We start from the raw sequence: 19,394 nt of genomic DNA on the forward strand, positions 1-19,394 counted from the left end.
TCCTGATGGCATCTTGTCCTCTATAGGGGTCCACACACAAGAACCCACGAGAAAAATAGCTCAAGAAGAGGACCACAGGGTAGAAACGAGATGAAGTTCCAGATGAGGGTCCGAGGGTTCAGAAACATGGAAGGAGCTATGCAACAACCAGAGTCACAAAAGGCTCAAACCCAACACAAATACCACCCTACGCATGACGTTCAACCACTAACACATACACGGTGAGATCTGGTGTACACCTAGATCCCCTGTTTGGTGTCATAGCTCCCTCAAATCGCTTTCTTTCTTTGAAACACTTCCATGAGGAGTTGAACACAACAAATCCGATGCAACATATGAAAGAAATCTAAGGAAATAGCTATCGATTTGGGAGAAATCGAAGAAAGATAGAAATTTGTGGCTTTTCTGCTAGAGGAGAAAAACGAGTGAAACATACATTAAACATGCTCTAAAAATCTCACAAAAATCACCATAATTCTTCTAAATTCAAGATCTACCAAACCACATTCTTCCTGATAAAAAAGAAGCCGTACGGATCGTAAAATAGTTGACGTCAGCCGTACAGTTGCTAATGTCAGCAAAATCCTGTGTTGTCAATCAATGCGAAGTTCCAGTCTTTGGTACGAAGTTGGTTTGTGAGGTTTAGGAGGAAGAGTATGAGAGGAGAGTGAAGAGAGGAAGAAAGAGAGAGTAGTTTTGGAGAGAACCTTAGTGCGTGTGTTAGGGAAAAAGCAACCCTAGCACACCCTTTTGATATATTACTTAAGGAGACTATTACATACTCCAGAGGAGCACAAAAAGATTGTATACACACATTATTAAGTACATGACAATACATCTCTCCTATAGTTTTCTGCATATCGGTTGAGGGTTCTATTTATAATTTTGTATGGTTTGGCAATGGAATCTAAGGAGCCAACAAATCTATACGGAAGATGGTGAATGGAGAGCCTGTTAAGATTCAGTCCTTGTACCTTTTTCTCCTCTTCTTTTAATAAAAAATTTCAGTTACCATAAGAAAAGGCTTTTGTCATGTTATCTTGTTTATTGGCTTTGGTTAATTTCTAAGGGGTGGTATCTCACATTTCACTTACAAGGTTATGTTGAGCAAATTATAGGCAACTGGTTATTCAGTACTTGGCCATGTTGGCTTGTTTTAGTTTAGATATTTGTCTTCATTAATAAAGTGGCATAATATGTGGGAACTCCTATAAGTCAGGAACCACATTTTGAATATGTTGGGTTGAATTCAAATCTAGGTCTTAGGTTCTGATTGGGAATTGGAGTAGATCCGTATCGAATATGAGATGCCTTGTTCTGACCACCGTTTACACCTCTAGAGAGTCAATGAGCCAATTCAAATGGATAAACCCCTCACACTTGGTCCGACTTTGTCCTGGGTATGGGCATAGACAATTGGGTTTGATGGGTCAAAAAGATCTGTTTCTTGGGTCCAATTAATAATCGGGTTAGATTACGTTGATTCTGACCCAACCAGAATCCAACCTATTTACCACCTTGAGGTTTGGAAGTGCTTTTGTATTTCAATATAGGGTAAATTTTTTTGTTATAGCAAGGATTAAAACGTAAAGGCTGCAGAAATAAATATTTCAATAGAATAGAGGAGGATACTAGGTGAAACTGGGTTTGTTTGGTTGCCTAGTCCTTCCAACAAATTTTTGTTGACAAAGAAGATGCTAGATGAATGGAGTAGATGCATTGTACTACATCTACAAGAACAAAGGAGATCCACAAAGTTGCTCTAGCTATTGGGGAATTAAACTTATAGTTAGCGTTCAAAGTATCGACATCGCTACAAGTTTTGTTGCCTGGGGATATAGAAACAATATTGATATTGCCGATAACCAAAAATGCATGAAACATTAGGGAAACATGGGAAAATGATGGAATTTTTCATTGAAACTTCAGGAGATGCTAAAATACACATTTGCATATTTATGAATACAAAAATTTGAAAAAAGAATGCACACTTAATAAGTTTCCGTTTTGTGGGCACCTAAAAGCACGTGTTGTCGTAAGAAATCAGGCCAACCATCACATCAACTCATGTATTCATCTAACCATCCAACCTTCCATCCAAACATCCATCAATATTTCATAATATCAAGAACAAGGATAGACAATTATTATTCTCCAACAAGGTATTATTATTCTTATCTTTTCTTCCTTATTTCCCTTCCCTTACAACCTTCTCAACACATCAAAACCCAACCCAATGTACCCTCTCTTTCCCCTTACCTATCCACACGTGGACCTGCACGTGCACACGCACGCACATGCATCCGTACGGGCAGCCACGTCTGGGCCCACGTTTGGTGTTTTCCCTCTTTGATTTCCCTCCAAATGTACCTAATTCCTATCCTTTGAATCCCTAGAAACCCAATTCCCAAATCTCCATCCATGAATCCAAAATCCTAATGAAGATCTGAATTTTTTTGTGAAACTTTCCCCAAATCAGAATTTTGATTGCATCATTGTCTATCCACGTGGTTGTTGCACTACCCACGCTAGATTGGAAGTCCCTACTTCCAAGTAGGCACTCTTGAATTATTTTATATTTTCGCGCACCACGTATGTGATAACGTAGGACTTTCGTGTTATAAATCTGAATTTCTATTATGTGGATATGTTTGATTTTACATGTTAATTGCTGAAATTAGTGTGTAATTGATCTCTAATCTTGCATCCTAGGTTAGTTTCCATCATTCTACACGAGGCGCAACACCCATCCTTGGTTTTGTGGAGGGTTCACTGTATTGTCAATATGCTATCCAATCCATGCACATGAAACATCTGCCCCTGATGGAGGGATCCCGTGGATGCCAGAAAGTTTTAACATTCTGGTTGGCCCTGTTTGAAATCAATGGTGGGCGTTCTGTTTCCTGTTATGTGGCCAACCTGAGTTTTTGATCAGGTTTATTTTTGGGCTCATGGCCAAACGTGGGATGACACGTCTGATGGATGGGTTGGATCTGGTCAATACATAATGGTGGGACACAAAATGTTAGCACTGTATTATGGTGGTAATGTTACCATGGAACTATTTATATGTAATTTGTTTCTTCCAGTCACATATGTGTGTGTGTGTGTGTGTGTGTGTGTGTGTGTGTGTGTGTGTGTGTGTGTGTTCTTTTTGTTGTATAAGGAAATAAGGAAACCACTATTTTGAAGGCAATGGTAGATTCTCTTGGTTTGGTGTACATATATATTTTACTTGTCTTTTGTCATATTTGATTCATTCTTTTTCTAATGTTCATATGTTACTTAGTAGAGCAATCTTGCCCATTATCATTCTTTAACAGCAATTTTGCAATGCAAGTATGTTCCTTCTCAGTTAACTTCTATTTTGTTTCAGGCGACCAATACATGGAAAAATTCTACATTGAGCAGGATTGTTCAATTGACTGAAGAAGCACAACTAAATAAGCCAAAGCTGCAACGGTGGCTAGATGAATTTGGAGAGCGTTACAGCCAGGTTGTTGTAGTTCTTTCTCTTGCGGTTGCCCTCATTGGACCATTTCTTTTTAAGTGGCCATTTATTGGCTCCTCAGGTACTTCATCATAGTTTCATTTGTTTGTAGGAATACAACTGCATTTAACATGTCTATTAGTTTCATCATCTGTCTTGTGTTAGTTTTCTCATTCTTTTCTGTGATATGGTTTAGTTATTACTTTAAAGGAGGATTTCTATGTGGGCATAAATAATAGATATGGTTACTATTGCTTATATGCCATCTTCACCATTCAACACCTGGTTATGTTTTGGTCTGACTTGCATAATGTTATGTTCAGTAATTTACATTTTTTTCTTGCTGTTTTCACCACCATGGATCCATTTTCTAGAAAAGAAACAGGATAGAGAACTTTTTTGGAAATCTTGGTAGAGCTATGTCTAGACTGCAAGCTCAAGTTTTTGATAATAGGTGTCCAAACCAGTAATGAGTAGAGGATCATAGGGTCACATGAATCAGAAAACGTGAAGTTTGAGATGCAGGATTCTGTACATGCAGTGATTCTGTTTAGGTGTCAAAACCTTTGACTTTATGGCCGCCACTATGGATGGTGATGCTTTGAATAATCTGGTAGAGTGGAAGATTCTAACGGTAGCCAGCAAATAGATGGTTAAGGAGAAAAATAGCAATCCAGCATTCAATGGACAAATAGTCCAAATATCAGTTTGGGATCTTCCAATCTGGAAGATTTGTGAGGCATCTCATTCCCTTCCACTCTGGGGCTCACGAGATCAATGGTTTAGAATTTGGCTTACCAAACCATGGTAACCACATGTATTGAATAGCCATGGGCTGTAAAACTGTATGCTTGTTGATGTGTCATCACTCTAAAGGATATACATGTTTACATGGCCCTAGAACAAATGGCCATACGACCTATTGCGACCTCTGGATGGTGCAGTAGGGTCTTGTCCAACCTATAGATTCAACATAATGAGTGGGGCTGTTTGGGAAGGATAATTTGGTGCTATTCCGTCGTGTTTTCTCCTGTCATAGTAGTTATAGTACTTATTTCAAATGGAATGCAGTGCCTTCGACTGTATTTGATGAAAACTTCCACAAAGAAAACCACAATATTATATTGTTTAGGTTCAATCCTAATTCCTAAATATATTCTTTTCAAAACAAAGTGTGAGGCTGTGAGGCAGGGCGGTGGGAATACCTTGGTAATCACCCTCTACCCAAGTGCACTTTCATTTACATGCAAAAATTTCAATTTACGTGTGTAGATGCTATTTGCACACATTTGTTGCCACCTTTAGATGGGGCAGTAGGGTCTTGTATAAACTGTAGACTCAACATATGGAAACTGCTTGTTCTTTCCTCTAATTTGCGAAACCTGTATTTCAAGGGCGTTATGGTTTAAGCAAAGCACGATTAGATCATGTGTCACAAAATTGTGCTTTTCTCACTGTTCTTTAGGATTTTCACCTCTTTGGTCTTTTGCTGTTATATTTAGGTTTGATTCTTCTTTCAAGAATTCTGAGTTGCACTTTTTATTGTTGTATGCCAAAGAATGTTATTTTAAACTGGTTGAAGATTTTCACAATCAAGAACTGCTTTTATGCAATCTATTTGATATTCACATGATCTATCCATACGTTTATTAATATTGTAGCTTCCAGAGGATCCATTTACCGGGCATTGGGGCTTATGGTTGCAGCATCTCCTTGTGCATTGGCTGTTGCTCCTTTGGCATATGCTACTGCAATAAGTTCTTGCGCAAGTAAGGTATGAATCATATAAATATGATGTTGAATAGTAACGTAGTGATTCAGTACATTCTTCTTTCATTTGCAGATGCTTCTGGTCTGAGAATTCTTTAGGAAGCTCCATGCATTCTTCCTCTGTCTTCATGCCGAAATGCATTTCTGGCATCTAGCTGAGGGCTGCCCCTTGACCACAACAGTTATAATAGCGGTCCTATTTGTGGTCAGCACTCCCTAGCATACCCTGTAGCGGCAAGCTGTGGTTTCTATCACTCTATTCTATAGATCCATCTTATTTTTACTTGATTTTACGGATTCATTTTCTTTGTTCCAATTGATCCAAGATGTTGAGTAGTAATGTAATGATTCTGTACAATGAAGTATACATACTACCTATTTCTTTTTGCTAGTTGAACTAGAATTACTTTTTCAACTTGATTTGACATATATTGTTCCTTTTGATTTTTTGACTTATAATGTATATTTGAGTCAATATCTTGAATCCTTCAAGTTCTCCATGGTACCTGCTAAGTTGACTTTTCCCCCCCTTTCTTTTTGGTACCATGAGATATTAGTCTTTTGTGGGACTCATGAACAAAGAATACATAGAAATGATTAGTAGAGCTTCTTTTATGGTGGAATGTATCTTTCCTCAATTTCGGTGACAAGCAATCCGTGTTCAACGTATATTGGCCTATACCATAGGTATTTTAGGTCAGTCATATGATATAGGTGCATGACAAAACATACTATGTATGGCTGCTATTAGCGTTGATACATTCCGATATATATACCAAATATCCAATTTATCGTGATATATCGGTGCGAGTCATGTTGTATATATACATTGCATCGATCCGTGCATGTGATAGATTAGATCTCTTTTGAATTTGGTAATGTTGATAACCATTCTTTGTTTTTTAAAATCACTTTCCAAATGTTGGACATTTAAATCATCAAGACTGATTCTAGCTCTGCCCAAATATTTTAGATGAAACATATTGTGATGATATTTAAGTTTGGGAAATCGATTTTTGATTAATTCCTAGGAACATTGACATGTAAAAGTGTAGTAAGTAGACATGATGAAACAAGTGAGAGTTAACATAGCTTGCATTCAGGTGACCAAGTGGAAAGGGGCCAAAGGTAGAGAAATTGATGGATGCTACGACTACTACTTGACTGCAAGGTTGAAGGAGAACCAACATTATTCAGAAGGTGGAGACCATTTGCTTTACGACCACTAACAATTGTTTTATTTGTCATCAAGTCCTGGAAAACACATTGGGTAGGAAAGAAAGTTATACGACAGTTCAAATTTTTCATGAGACTACTAGCAGACTAAATTTGTGGGGACAGAGTCAAGTGATCAATAAGTTTGATATCACCCTTCCCAGAAATAAATGATAGGGATCTATTAACAAATTTCACTTTATTTTTTCCAAAAGATAGACTATATGAAGAAAATATGGACGACAAACCTGTCATGTGATTGGACCTGTCACGAGTTTGGGCGAATGGTTTTGGTTGTGTGTTTACTCCCCACAAACACGAGTTCGATTCCCCTCCCTGTGGATTACCCGATGCATGTGGTTGGTAGGTGATTGCATGCATCTATAGGGAAGTCTCGCCTTAAAGGGCTGGGGACACTCTGTCGTCATCCAAAAAAAAAAACAAACCTTTCATGTGATTATAAACTTGAATCAATGATCGAGGTTGGGATGGATGAGGAATGACAGATAAGGTTACCTGACTGTGGAAAAAGTAGAAGTAGGTTGACCTTCCAATCGGGAAAGAAGACAACGAAGTTGTTCCAATTCTGTAATAGATAAACTATCAAAGGCTAATGAGGATTGCCTAATAGGGAGGATTGATGTGGAGGAAGAGATAACACTCAAGGAAAGAGTAGAGGTAGCTACAAGGCAATTGGCGAAAGAAGGTTGTCTATGACGGGTGAACATCGCTGGTCCACCATGGAGATCCCAACAAGTTTGTCTTGTATGGTGGGTTTTCTCTAGTGGTTGCATCTCAACTTATCTTTCTCATTAGGTGCTCTAGTCTTCCAATTGGATCATTTTCCATCCTTGGAGGAACCAGAATAGACTGTAAGAGTTGAATGATTGCTATCGGAAGAAACTGGCTGCGTGGCTTTCTTCCACCTTTCCACTCTCTGAACTAGGGAATAAACTTGCTCCAATGTCGAAAGCTCATCTCTCCCCAAAATTTGTATGCGGCTCAACTCATGCCTGGACTTTAAACCCGTTAAGAAATCAAATATTCTATTCTGTTTGACATATTTTCGATGCCTCTCCCCATCATCTTGAGTATCCCGCTTTAATAACTGATAATGATCAAACTTTTCTCGTGGACTGTGAAGAGTGGAATAATAGGTAGCCAAACTCTTCTCCCCTGATGGAAACTAGCAATCTCGTTGTGTAGTTGATGGACACAAGCAATATTCTACCGCTGGGAATAAGTTCTGGTAATTTTACCCCAGATTTCCTTAGCTGCCTTTAGGAACAAGAATCCTCTACTAATATGAGGCTGCATAGAGTTAAGTAGGCAGCACATCATCATCAAGTTCTCCTGCTTCCACTTAGGATATGAAGAATCATCAATAGCTGATTCCTTCACTGTTGTGACCTTGGTGGACTCCACATTGGACTGGTTCACCTATCTCTCGATCGGTTCAATGAAAACATTTTTGAGCTTGCCAACTAGTTCATAAAGTAGTCTTGCTACAATTTAATGTTGCTCCGACGGGCCATGCATTTGAAATGTTGCAATTGCACTATAAGCCAGATGCATGGATGGCTCTAGAACCACTCACTAGTAGGAGGAATCAACAACTGTGTTCCCGGTAGCTGCAGTTTGCAGTTACCCACTTGAGGAACAAAGCTACCAGACCAACTTCCCTCTACTACTGACTAAGACTCTACTAGTACTAGGGGAAGAATCCACGTACTAGTGGAGGCCCCGGAAACATTGGAAGTAGCCTCTGAACCACTTGTAGTCAACATCTTCCCACAGAAACAACACCTTATATTCTCCAAAGCATAGCAAGTAAAATAAAATACTGTCTTTAGTTTCAAAGAGGCTCAACAATAAAACTAACAAAACAAAAAAGGACAAAAAATGGGCTCAAACAGTGTTTTGTGGCACTACTGTTCACAAATCTCATTATAAAACAATCTCAACAAAATAAGATGGTTTTGTATTCTAGAGGTGGAAAATGGTCAGCTGCATCAGTCAATGTGGAGAAGTTCCACAAAAAAGCTTGGGAAAAATGGCATGCACAAAAAACTGAGTCGGACCGCTTTTTCCAGAAGTATTTATTCATGAAAACAAAAACCCTACCAAATACTTGCCCAAAAATCATGAAAAAAAAAAACCCAATTCTTCTAAAATCACTCTTCTAGATTCCATACTTTTCTTCTTCAGCAGTGGGCTCCTCCTTTGGAACCACCAATCAATGCAGGAACACGTGCTCTGATACGAAGTAGAAAAGAGGAATAATTCTTAGAGAGAAATGTAGAAAGAAAAGAAGAAGAAGAGAGGGAGAAAGGAGAAGAAGAGAATGTTTGGAGGAAAGGAGAAACTTCCTGCGTTCTAGTCCCCTTTTCTATTTATAGAAAAAGAAATTCAGAAAAATACAAATAGGCCCTTATTCTATCCCATATTACAAAAAGTCCCTTTCTAAACAGGCATCTCAACAGAATGCAATTGGACGAGAACTTGACATTCAATTCCATTTACATAGAGATATTAGTGTCGTTAGTTCCAGTCCTTTTCGAAAAATTTGCATGTAATTAGAGATATTAGCGTTGTTAGTTCTTCCAGTCTTTCACACTGCATGGGTGATGCCAAGTCCGGTGATGGATCTTCTATGGAGTTGGCATGAAGTGGATGTTGGAAAAACTGGTAAAGGCATCTGGAGATAACTGATTTTGGGTAATTTGGAGATACTACAATGGATGGTGTTTTCGGAATAGAAGCTCAATGGTTCAGGAGGTTATCAAGGAAATCAAGTGGCCTTTGGCAAGTTGGGCCCCTTATGTCAAGGACGCCAACTCTGTAAATCTTTCTGCTTTTTGGTTATAGTTGTGTTGTATTCTTTAGCGTGTTTTGCATGCTCTTTTTAATAAATCATCGTTGCCTCTCAAAAAAAAAAAAGAAAAAAGAAAAATCCCCTTTGCCATGGTAGTGATGTAGGATGAGTGAAACTAGCCTAGGATGAATGATGTGAGATCAAACTATGTATCGATTTAAGCGTTCAACAAATAAAATCAAGCACATACACATCATAAGTTATGAAAATTCAGATTAACCACTCAATAGACCTAGGCTATCACACACATGGTGCATGAAAGTATAAAATATCACAAGAGTGGCGCACTTGGAAGTTGAGACTTCCAATCTAGCATAGGCAGGGCAACATTCACATGAAGAAACAATGACACTATAAAAATCAGATTTGGGGAAAATGGTTTTGTTTGAAAATCAGTTTTTATTTATTTATTTATTTTTTTATAGGGGGTTTTGGGAATTGGGAATCGAGGTTTGGGGATTTTGGGAATTAGGGACACGTGTGGGTTCGATGGATGATTGGATTTTGATTGGTTTGATGGGGAAAGGTAAAAAAAACAAAGATGTGGGATGAAAGCGTTTTGGTTTTATAGGAGTTGTAGAAAAAGGAAGAAGAAGAAAAGTGAAGAGAGTTGTGTAACTTGTTGGAGAAGAGAAAGAGGAAGAAAACTTTGGAGGAGTCCACCACCAAGCAATCTTCTAGCCCTTCTACAATCCAATTGGAAGGGAGGGTTTTCTCACAAACCCTAAAAGAAGATAAAGAAGGGTTTTTCTCAAGAGAGACAATGCTTTTGTTTTCTTTTACTCAAAATACCATTAGGATTGGGCATCCCCCCTCTTTCTTAGATATCAAAAATACCAAAAATTACAAAATTGCCATCCACTTAAGTGTTATGGTCCATAATCCAAATTAAGCATGCTAAACATCTAAGTGCAATCTCAACCGTCTAATAAATCATAAAATAACAAAAAACATAAATAAGGCAAGATCAGGGTACAAGGGGCCCAGATCTGGAAGATCTGGTGGCCCGATGGCATGATCGGCAAGATCCAACAGTCGAATCAACATGAAAGAATCAACATGAAAATAAAAAAATATGACTAAAAATGTCTCATAAGCAGCCCACATGCATAATCCCTATGTGGGGTCTTCCTGATATACTTCTAATGCATGTGGGGTCTTCAAAGTGGTCTGACGGGCCCCATCTGGAACTCTTCTCTCATCCACAAAGAGGGTTGCGCTAATGTCGGTGGTCGCCTCTGCCTCTAGTTTAGTCGAGTAGGTCCTCTAATGTCTCCATCAAATCTCCTCGGCTGAGAAGAATTTGCCACTGGTGAAATAGAATTGTGGTAGTGCTTGAAGAGGCTGGGATCAATGTGCTGGAACTCTGTCTATGTAATCTAGGTGTTGTCTAACTTTGGCCTGACCTTCTATTTCATGAGGTATTTCTGATATCCTCCATGGCGGGTAGAGACCTCTTGGTGGTCCAGAACATCCTCAATCTCTTCTTTCCATCCAGGTAGTGATGGAAGAGAAGGCAATTGGTGGAAAGAAGGGTTTGGCAAAGGCCATGGGTTGGGGTTGGGGTCAGGGACACCATCATGTGGGGTAGGAGAAAGGTCTGTAGGAGGATTATAAGATGAATGTGTGGGTCCGTCACAAGGATTTAGGTCCTCCACATTGAATGTGGCACTAATGCCCATGGTAGATGGAAGATCTACCACATGTGCATTAGGGTTCACTCTTGTCAAAATTTTATATGGACCTGCACTATGGGCATGCAATTTCCTCACGGTTCCCGTGGGAATCGTTCGGGCCTAATGCGGACCTTAACATAGTTGCCCACCTAAAACTCCTTAAACCTACTATGTGAATCTGCAGTGGGTTTATAAGGTTGATTACTAGCATTAATGGGCTTCCTGATCTCGCTATCTAAATCATGAATATGCCGTGCAAATGCGTCTACGGATTCAGATGGCCTATGTGAGACAGACATAGGTATGAGATTTATAGGCATTCTAGGCTTAATACCCAAGTACTATCTTGAATGGAGTAATTCCTATGGACCTATTCATTGAACTGTTATATGCAAACTCAGCCATGGGTGAAACTGCATCCCATGTCCTAATATGGTCTCCCACCAAACATTGTAACCGATTCCTTAAGCTTCGATTGATAACTTTTGTTTGACCATCAATTTAAGGATGGTATACCAAAGAGAATTGCAACTTAGTTACCATCATGTGCGATAGATTTTTCCAAAAATAACTCATAAATCGCACATCTCTATCTAATACAATAGTCTTTGACAAACCATGCAGACCAACTACCTCCCCAAAGAATATCTTAGCTATGTTAGTTGCATAAGACGTTTTAGAACATGGAAGGAAGTTGGCCATTTTTGAAAAATGATCCTCAACCACGGATGGAATTTTGCTTTTTTATCTTGTCTTGGGTAGCTCAAGCATGAAATTCATACTAACATTAACCCATGGGGCGTGGGGAACTGACAAATAAGTATATAATCCTCTATTCTGCTTTCTTTGCCTTGCCAGCTGACAAGTCCGACATTGCCTTATAATGTTAGCCAAGTCTCGCTTGAAACTTGGCCAATAGAAACACTCCTTTACAAGGTATCCCTCCAGCATGAAGTTCCCTGATAAGAAAGTCATGGAGGGACGTACGGGGTATCCACAATCTATCGCCTCTAAACAAAAACTCACTGACCAATACAAACTCACTACTACCCCTAGATTGACCACCTAACAACAATGCGTGCACCTCTCCAAAATCTGGGCAACTAGGATAATATTCCTTTAATTGCTCAAACCTAGTGACTTCTACGCTCATGGATTGGACTAACGCGACCTTACGATTCAATGCATCGACATATTTATTCTCAACCCCAACTTTGTGCTTTAACACAAAAGTGTACTCCTGAAGAATTTGGACCCATTTGGCATGCCTTGGGTTCAACTTCTTTTGGGAGCCAAGGTAGCGGAAAGCCTCATGGTCAAAGAATAAGACAAACTCATACGGTAACAAATAATGTCGCCAATGGTGCAAAGACTGTACTATTGCATAAAATTCCTTGTCATAAGTAAAATACTTCTGTTTCGCTTCATTCAGGTTCTCAGTAGAGAAAGCGACAAGGTGCCCTTCCTAACTAAGCACTCTACATATACTTATGCCAGACGCATCACACACAACGTAAAAAACCTTGGAAAAATTTGGAAGTCACATAACAAGAGCTTCAGTCAGCTCGACTTTAATCTCCTTGAACACCCTAGAGGCTGCTTTAGTCCATCGGAACTCCACTTTCTTTATGTAATCGGTAATGGGAGCCATGATGAAACTACACTCTCTAATGAACTGCCTATAAAATGTGGTTAAGCCATGAAAGGTACGCACCTCATGAATATTGCATGGCTCAAGCCAACTGACTAAGGATCCCACACACTTGCCTTAGATGGTGAGATGTTGTTTCTTAGTCATGCTATAAATAAGGATGTAGTCAAAGTACATGACTAGGAACTTCCCTATGAAGGGTCTCAACACCTAGGTCATCACTTGTATAAATGTACTCAGGGCATTGGTCAACCCAAAAGGCATGACTAGCCACCCGTACAGTTCACCCTTTGTCTTGAAGGCAGTCTTCCATTCATCACCTGGGCAAATGTGAATATGGTGATACCCACTCTTGGTGCTTATTTTAGAGAAGATGGTAGCATTGGCCATCATGTCCAACATATCGTCAAGACGCGGTATGGGAAACCAGTACTTGATGGTAATCTTGTTGATGTCTCTACCATCACACACATGCGCTACGTGCCATCCTTCCTGAGCGTTAGAAGGGCAGGCACAACACATGGGCTTATGCCCTCCTGAATGAATCCTTTTCGCAGAAGCTCACCGACTTGCTTCTTGAGTTCCGTATACTCTACTGGGTTCATTCTGTAATGAGGAAGGTTTGGGAGAGTCGACTTGGGGACAAGATGATGGGGACATCATGCGCACACGCGAATGCGCGCCGCCCCCTACGCATGAAGGAGGACCCCACCGTCGATCTGGATCGATGACGACATCCAGAGAGGGCCCCTAGCTAGAAGACGGAGTTTTGGTTCCTTGGAGTGGGCTTGATAATCAAGTAAACCCCATCATGGGATCTCATGATCGGGGCCCACTAGTCGGATTGATTTCATATGTTAGGTTTTGCTTATTGTTATTATTTAGAACATCATGAACACTTTAGATTTTTTTGTTTGATTTTTATTTTAGTTTACTTCATCTCCAAGTAATAGGTTGTGCATATGGCGCGAGTTTTTGGGTATAAAGTTTTCTTATAAATAGGTACCCCTTGTAGTTCTTTTGATTCCATTGAAGATTAATAACAATTCTGTGTTTTCCTACTCTCTGGGTTGTAAAGCCTAATTGGGTGCGAAGCCCTCCCTTCATCGAAGGGTTAATTACAGTGGTGTGAAGCCACATCTATCCCGATTCGCCCCCATCTATCGTCATCTTTACTACCCATCTTTTACCACCCCTTCTTCTCATCTCACCCTATCATCTACACTTTGAATCAATCATCTATTGTAGCAATTCTCCTCCCTACAGTATAATTTCAGAATCTAGCCCTACAGGAGGGTTGAAACTTCGACGGAGCACCACGCACAAACTGTACATCGGATCAAGCTGAGATTTGAGGGTTTTGGAGTCCATCCCTGGCCGACCAGGGCCAAGGTGGCCTTTTTCTGAATAGTGGGCCCCACACACGTGCGGCCGAGATCACACGCATGTGTCTGGGCCATTGTTGTTGTCCACGCGTGCGGTACTTCTTTGGTTCATCTCTCTCCTTTCTTTCACTCTGTTTTCACCCAAAATCCCTAAACCTAACCCTAAATTACTCAAATCTCCAATTTTATGCCTCTTTTCTTACCCTAGGGTTCCTTGATTTGAAATTGGTGAATCCCTTGGATTAGGGACTGATTACTATGCATGTGTGGATGATTATTTCTTATCTTTGAGTATCGTTTGGTTCATAATTTTTATTGATCCAGCCCTATCATGTGTAGGCCTGGACCTGCATAGATTCTCCTTAATTGAATGTTTGGACTTTCATGTGGGATATGGAATTTGTGTAATTGTTTCTGAACTAATGTGATCTTAAGCCTGAAATCTCGCATATCATATTTAATTTTCATGTCCTGCATCAAATTTGGTATCAAAGCGTAGGGTTCTTGTAGGGGAATTCATTACATGTTTAGGGTTTGGTTGTTTATGTCCATTAAGCATCAATTCTCATCATATATGGCTGTTTAGAAGTCCATAAACCCTGACATAAGCTGCTGAAATTTTTTGTTATCCCATTATTTGAATTATTTTAGTAATTAACTTAGCTTTCTATTTCTAGGTTTAGAAACTTTCCTTTTCTATCTTTTAGAAACTAACTTTTTTGAAACTTTCGTAATCTGTTTTTAGAAACTAATTTCCTTTCCTTTTTCTTTTTTTAGAAACTAGTTTACTTTCCTTTTTCTTTTTTAGAAACTAACTTACTTTCTATTTTTAGAAACTTTCCTTTTTCGTTTAGGTTGCTTTTCTTTGGAAACTTTCCTAATTTGGTTTTTTTTTTTAAACTTTCCTAATTTATTATTTTTTTTTTTTAAAAGAAACTTTCCTAACTTGTTTTTCTTAGAAACTTTCCTTTTTCGTTTTTAGAAAATAGGTTGCTTTTTTTAAGAAACTTTCCTAACTTGTTTAAAAAACTTTCCTTTTTAGTTTTTAGAAACTGGGTTGTTTCTTATATATAATAAAAAATCTTATATTTTGACAGCTATATTGCTGAATTTTGGTTGGCACCCTACACTAAACATGGAACAATTACAAGAGTCACTAAACAAGCTGTCCCAGAAGTTGGAGTTTTTGATTAAGCGTTTGGAAATGGACCAATGCTTTGAATAGCTTGATGTACGCATTACTCGACTAAAGACCATCGCCAGGACAAACCCCACCACTGGGGTAGATGTCCAATCTTAGGTAGGTGGCCTAGAGGATAAACCAATGAATGGAGTTTGTGAAGGAATCAATTATGGGTATGCACCCGTGCACCCACCTCATGAGAGACATCAAGACCATTATTTTGAAGGGTACGACATGTGCGGCCTTGTGGCTGGAGAGAGTGCACCAGAGGCTAGTGTAGAGTTACCCACTGAGGCCATTCCGATAATGAATGAATTACGTGATGTCTCTCCTGATGATTTACCGGATGAGTCTCCCCCTAGGAGGGATATAGAGCACACCAGAACATGGGACACCGTGATACCTACAGCCGAGTTTGCGTTTAATAGTTCTGTCGATAGGTCCATAGGTATCAGTCCTTATGAAGTCGTTATTGGTTATAAACCTGAGAAACCTATTGATATCGTCCATATGTTTCTGTCCCACAGGCCGTTAGAGCCTGCAGAGTCTTTTGCGCATCACATTCATTCATGGCATCAAGAAATCAGGCAGAAGATCACTACTAGTAATGAACATAACAAATTTTCTGTAGACCAGCATGAACATTTTAAAGAATTCAATATTGGGGACTCTGTGATGGTCCGTATCAGGCCTGAGCAGTATCCTCCGGAGGCCGTTCGTAAGTTATACGCGCGTAGCGCTGGACCCTTCAAAAATATAAAATAAAATGATCTCAATGCGTATGAGGTAGATCTTCCACCTTCCATGGGAATTAGTTCCGCATTCAATGTGGAGGATCTAATCACTTTTCAGGGGACCTTTGATACTTTGTCTGGCCCTTCGCCCACCCATCCTGATTCTCCAGATTTATTCCCTGATCAAGGCCCCCTCACGACCCATCTTCCCAGCCTCTACCTCCCATACCTACCTTTTCCGACCCATTTTCTAGCCTCTACGTCCCATACCTACCCATCCTGACCCATTTTTCCAGCCTCTACCTCCCATGCCTACCCTTCCCAACCCATTTTTTCAGCCTCTACGTCCCATACCTACCCATCCCGACCCATTTTCCTAACCTCTACCTCCCATACTTACTTTTCCTGGCCTTTCTTTTCAACCTCTGCCTCCCATACCTAGCCTTCGCACACTCAGAGAGGAAGTAGAGGATCCTGAACCATCAAATAGTTTCAACGTCGGACGACGGGTTTCAGAAGCACCTGGTTAAATGGAAGTCACGCTCAGCTTCAGACAGTACGCGGCTCACTGAAGAGGAGCTTCAGAGACTTGATCCTGACATCTTGGAGCAGTTCAGGAGTTTTATTTTGCCAGTGGCGAAATCTTTGCAGCCGGGGAGAATTGATGGGGACATCGCGCGCACACGTACAGGCGCGCCGCCCCTTAAGCACATACGCACGAATAAGGAGGGCCCACCGTCGATCTGGATCGATGACGACATCTAGAGAGGGCCCCCTAGATAGAAGACGGAGTTTTGGTTCCTTGGAGTGGGCCCGATAATCAAGTAAAGCCCATCATGGGATCTCATAATCGGGGCCCACTAGTCGGATTGATTTCATATTTTAGGTTTTGCTTATTGTTATTATTTAGAACATCATGAGCGCTTTAGATTTCTTTGTTTGATTTTTATTTTAGTTTACTACATCGCCAAGTAATAGGTTGTGCACATGACGCGAGTTTTGGGGTATAGGGTTTTCTTATAAATAGGCACCCCTTGTAGTTCTTTTGATTCCATTGAAGATTAATAAAAATTCTGTGTTTTCCTACTCTCTGGGTTGTAAAGCCTAATTGGGTGTGAAGCCCTCCCTTTATCGAAGGGTTAACTACAGTGGTGCAAAGCCACATCTATCCCGATTCACCTCCATCCATCGCCATCTTTACTACCCATCTTCTACCATCCCTTCTTCTCATCTCACCCCATCATCTACACTTCGAATCAATCATGTATTGCAGCAATTCTCCTCCCCACAGCAGAATTTCAGAATTTGGCCCTACAGGAAGGCTGAAACTTTGGCGGAGCACTACACACAAACATTACATCGGATCAAGTTGAGATTTGGGGGTTTTGGTGTCCATCCCTGGCTGACCAGGGCCAAGGTGGCCTTTTTCTAAATAGTAGGCCCTACACACGTGCGACCGAGATCACACGCATGTGCGTCTGGGTCATTGTTGTTGTCCACGCGTGCGGTACTTCTCTGGTTTGTCTCTCTCCTCTCTTTCACTCCGCTTTCACCCAAAATCCCTAAACCTAACCCTAAATTATTCAAATCTCCAATTTTATGCCTCTTTTCTTGCCCTAGGGTTCCTTGATTTGAAATTGGTGAATCCCTTGGATTAGGGACTGATTACTATGCATGTGTGGATGATTATTTCTTATCTTTGAGTATCGTTTGGTTCATAATTTTTATTGATCTAGCCCTATCATGTGTAGGCCTGGACCCGCATAGATTCCCTGTAATTGAATGTTTGGACTTTCATGTGGGATATGGAATTTGTGTAATTGTTTCTAAACTAACGTGATCTTAAGCCTGAAATCTCGCATATCATATTTAATTTTCATGTCCTGCATCACAAGATCAATGGCATGTTGGATGTCTCTCATAGGTGGAAGCTCATCTAGGAGATTATCAGGAAATCACCGAAATCACCTCACTGGGCAACTTTACACTAATATGGGGTGTAACCTCTCTGGCCACCAGGGCATACACCTCCGAATCCTCTCTAGTCTCTTTCTCGAACTCTTTCGCATTAATAATATGAAGAGACGGTGTTGGACTTCCTCGAAGTACCAGGATCACCATTCTTGGTGGCCTCCTTTTCCGGGGTGTTCTTGGGTGTTAGGGGGCTCAATCTAAATTTCTTACCCTCAAACATGAACGTACAAATATTCGATCGATTGAATATTGTAATGTCTAAATCAAACAACCAGGGCCTACCTAAGATAATGTGGCCGACATCCATGAACCACATTGCATCACAGTGAATCCTTATACGACCCAAATTGGATGGGGATAAGACATCGCTGTGAAACTGGAACGGAGGACTCGTCAACCTACGACACTCTACGACTGAGGGTGAGACTCGGCTTTCAAGCCCAGTCGACTCACGGTGCTGGTAGAGATTACGTTGGCACAACTGCCACTGTCCATGATTACTTTACAATTCTTTTTAAAATTTTTTTTTTTTTTAAATATTTTAAATTTTTTATTTTACACACTTGGCATAAGTGTAAAAGATTGTGTTCCTATGCCAATCATCATTTTTTTAGCTTGGGCAAAGATGCATCTGACAACTGCTAGTGTCAGGGTCTCCTGCTCATCAAACTCATCATCACTTACACCAATGTCAGGCTCATGGTCCTCTACATCGCAATCGCTCTGGGCATCCTCATCTATCATAAGAACTTTACCTCTTTCTTTGTTTGGGCATTCCTTTGCGAGGTGACCATAGCTATTGCAACGGTAACACTGTATGTGCTCACTTCCCATTGAACTAGTGCTGGATAGATCCTTACCTTTAAAATCTTTGTTATAGGTGGGGGCACCAGTTGGGACCTTACTTTGGCTCCCAGGGTTAGGTTTGGCTCCCTGGGAGTAACCCTGCAATTGGAATCCCTAGCCCCAAACCGCTTCATGGTTGGTTGGACTAGGTATTGCTCAAGCTCCTTTACCCTAAGGTAGGCCTCCTCTAGTGTGCCAACGTCATGAGGGATGAGCTCACGCCTAACGTCAGCCCAAAGGCTCCTTTTAAAACGAGACAAGGTCACTAAAGGGTGCTCATCGACGTCACATCGCATCATATATTTCTCAAACTTGGTGATGTAATCTGTGATAGGCATCGACCTCTGTCTCAAGGACTATTAGTGGTCCAAAAGACGCTCATGGTAGGAAAGCGGGAGATATTTTTCTCGAAGGACTTCTTTCATTTCAACCCATGATGTAATGGGCTCATCTCCACATCGCTTAGCCTTCCATTCTGTATTGGTATAGAATAGCTTGGCTTGACCTTTCAACTTCATTTTTGTGAACCTCACTCGACGATGATCTGACATGTCATACCACTCAAAGAAGTGGTCCATGTCAGCTAGCCAGTCAA

General features: G+C 40.4%; 1 protein-coding gene across 3 annotated transcripts in view; it reads left to right on the plus strand.

The window, feature by feature from the left end:
- Positions 1–19,394, plus strand: part of LOC131219133 (probable cadmium/zinc-transporting ATPase HMA1, chloroplastic) — a 132,907-nt gene that overhangs the window by 60,305 nt on the left and 53,208 nt on the right. For all 3 annotated transcript variants that reach the window (XM_058214137.1, XM_058214136.1, XM_058214135.1), the window contains exons 5-6: positions 3,377–3,572; positions 5,152–5,264. In XM_058214137.1, the coding sequence (XP_058070120.1) occupies positions 3,377–3,572; positions 5,152–5,264 (309 nt within the window). The remainder of the gene's footprint in view (positions 1–3,376; positions 3,573–5,151; positions 5,265–19,394) is intronic.

This window comes from Magnolia sinica, chromosome 11 (assembly GCF_029962835.1).
Source record: "Magnolia sinica isolate HGM2019 chromosome 11, MsV1, whole genome shotgun sequence".
Taxonomy (NCBI): Eukaryota; Viridiplantae; Streptophyta; class Magnoliopsida; order Magnoliales; family Magnoliaceae; genus Magnolia; species Magnolia sinica.